Source organism: Penaeus chinensis, chromosome 36 (assembly GCF_019202785.1).
Source record: "Penaeus chinensis breed Huanghai No. 1 chromosome 36, ASM1920278v2, whole genome shotgun sequence".
NCBI classification, from domain to species: Eukaryota; Metazoa; Arthropoda; class Malacostraca; order Decapoda; family Penaeidae; genus Penaeus; species Penaeus chinensis.
In genome coordinates this window covers 26,066,177-26,068,676 of record NC_061854.1, presented here as the reverse complement: position 1 = coordinate 26,068,676, position 2,500 = coordinate 26,066,177, and the positions used below count along the sequence as shown (strand labels likewise).

General features: G+C 37.6%; 1 protein-coding gene across 1 annotated transcript in view; it reads right to left on the bottom strand.

Moving 5' to 3' along the window:
• The window catches only part of LOC125044723 (myosin heavy chain, muscle-like), a 20,222-nt gene that overhangs the window by 11,452 nt on the left and 6,270 nt on the right, over positions 1 to 2,500 (bottom strand). Inside the window, 6 exon segments of the mRNA XM_047641604.1 lie at positions 1 to 245; positions 358 to 495; positions 1,220 to 1,323; positions 1,437 to 1,599; positions 1,702 to 1,791; positions 1,922 to 2,024. The exon segment at positions 1 to 245 is cut by the window's left edge and continues 25 nt beyond it. Of these exon segments, the coding sequence (XP_047497560.1) occupies positions 1 to 245; positions 358 to 495; positions 1,220 to 1,323; positions 1,437 to 1,599; positions 1,702 to 1,791; positions 1,922 to 2,024 (843 nt within the window).

The window sequence follows — 2,500 nt, the reverse complement described above, 5'->3', positions numbered from 1 at the left end:
TCGAGCACACCAATGAACATGGCACGCTTCATGCCAGTCTCAAGGGTCTCGTTACACTTCTTCACGATCCACTTGAATAGACGGTCATACAGGGCCTTTGCCAGAGCACCAACGGAGTAGTTAACCTGGTTAACGTTTCTTCCCTGGGTGACGAACTCAGCGCCGACCTTGATCTTGGGCTTGCACAGGTTCTTGTACAGCTCAGCACTGTCGACACCCAAAACCTCACCAAGAATATCACCAGCCTGGAGGGGCGGAGTGGGTTAAAGGCTTCCATGGAGACAGGAGGAGGAGAAGAGATAAAATGCACATGCCTTCTACAGCCATAAAAATGAAAGGTGATTGACGATTGAATACCTCAGTACCGTCGGGTTCGGCCTGCTCCTCTCGGCCCCTCTGCTTGAACTTGAGATTGCCCATGTGCATGACGGAAGCAGTGAGCCTATAGGCGTTATCGCGTTCATGGTCAGCAAAGTTCAGAATTGAGAAAGCGGACTGAAAAAGAACAACATTTCATACCATTGTTCATACTCTTATTATAACTATTGCCATTTTTAGCGATATAGTTATCACATTTTCCATTGTTAACGTTTCTGTCAACACAATCATTATCACTAATGTAATTGCATTTGTATTTATTGTTAGCAAATTATAAGAGAGTCATCAGACATTAATAGAGTCACCTTTTTATATTTTGCTGGCCCGTTATCATTTAATGTCATCAAATCAGTATCATTATAATTTCATTATAATTCATATGTTTATCATTATTAATAGTAATGGCAGCTGCATGTACTAGTGGTAGCAGTAGCAACAGGCATTTTCTTATTAGTCGTAGTAATAGTACTACTCTCGTCATGAACATTATCATTGTTATTATTGCTATTGTTTTTATTGTTATCATTGTCATTATTACACTGTTCTCACTGTTATTATTATCATTATTATTATTATCTTTTAATTTGATTATTTTCAATTATTATTACTGTTATTATTACTGCTGCTATCATTGTAATAATTATTATTAATATTGTTGTTGATGCTGTTATTATTATTGTTAAAGATATCATCATTACCATTGTTATCATCATTATTGTTATAATTTTCCTATCTATTTAATATCACCATTATTACTGTTACATTCAACTACCATTCTCGCTGTACAATTAATAAGACCATAAAATTCATTACATTTATATATACAGGAAGCATGACTTACATGAGTGAATTCCATGTCTTCTTTGTCGTCGATAGATGGCACAGTGACCTTGCCTTGTGATACGTAGTTGTAGTCGTAGATATCGTCACTGAGACAACATATTTCTGAAACATAACCCCTACTTTTAAGACAAATAATATTAACATCAGTGTACCATCCATACGAGGTTTTTCGTGATATTTTCTTTTAATTGTTATAACATCAAAGCTGCATTTACTTTTAAGGTAAGGAACTTGATCGGACATCATCTGGTAGAAGATATGGTAGCCTCGCTCAGCAGCCTGCTGGGAGATGACGCGAGCCTTCTCCAGCAGGTACACCTCGATGTCACCGCCGGAGAGCTTGCCGTTGGGGGCGAAGTGGATGCGGATGAACTTTCCCTGTAAAATGGATTTATTTCTAGTAACTACCTCTTCATGAACGGTCATTATTGATAATCCAATGCGCCTATTTCGTATTTTCACTCTGTAGCTGATACTCACGAAGCGAGAAGAGTTGTCGTTACGGGTGGTCTTGGCGTTGCCGTAAGCTTCAAGAGGAGGATTGGTCTGCACGATCTGGTCTTCTAAGTTCTACAATAACGATATTATTTAATTACTTATGAATCTGCTTTAATGAATTATGCATAATCAACTTTGTAATTTCCACCAAGTCCCACAAAAAATAAGTTTCATTAACTGTACTAAGAAAGAAAAATTTTACCGGCTTTTTCTCATCTTCCTTCTTCTTGGTGGTGGCGCCGACGTTGGCGAAGTAGGACAGTACCTTCTTAGTGTTCTCAGTCTTGCCGGCGCCAGACTCTCCTCTGTAGGTTGGAAATATTATATATAATAATTATTTAATATTATACATGCATAGAGACGCATTCACTCGCATCTATATACTCACATACAAAAACGTACACACACACACACACACACACACACACACACACACACACACACACACACACACACACACACACGAAAGCAATTTGTCAAGCAGCCAGTCTCAAATAATGGAAGAGGCAAAAAAGGTGATAGCTATACATCCCGATGTATCGAAAGTAAATGAAATGAAAGAAAATTAGAAAAAGACATCAAAATCACAAGGGAATAAATAAGGATGCAGCTTTCAGAGACGGAAAAGAAAAATCAATTGAAATCACACCTTAGGCAACACGTAAGGAATATTGTTGATTTGGCTCATATAAACGAGGACATAAAACCGGACATGAATTTTTTTTTTAGAAGACAGGAAATCGATTGTCAATAAATATTCTTGAGGTCATAAATCCCGAAT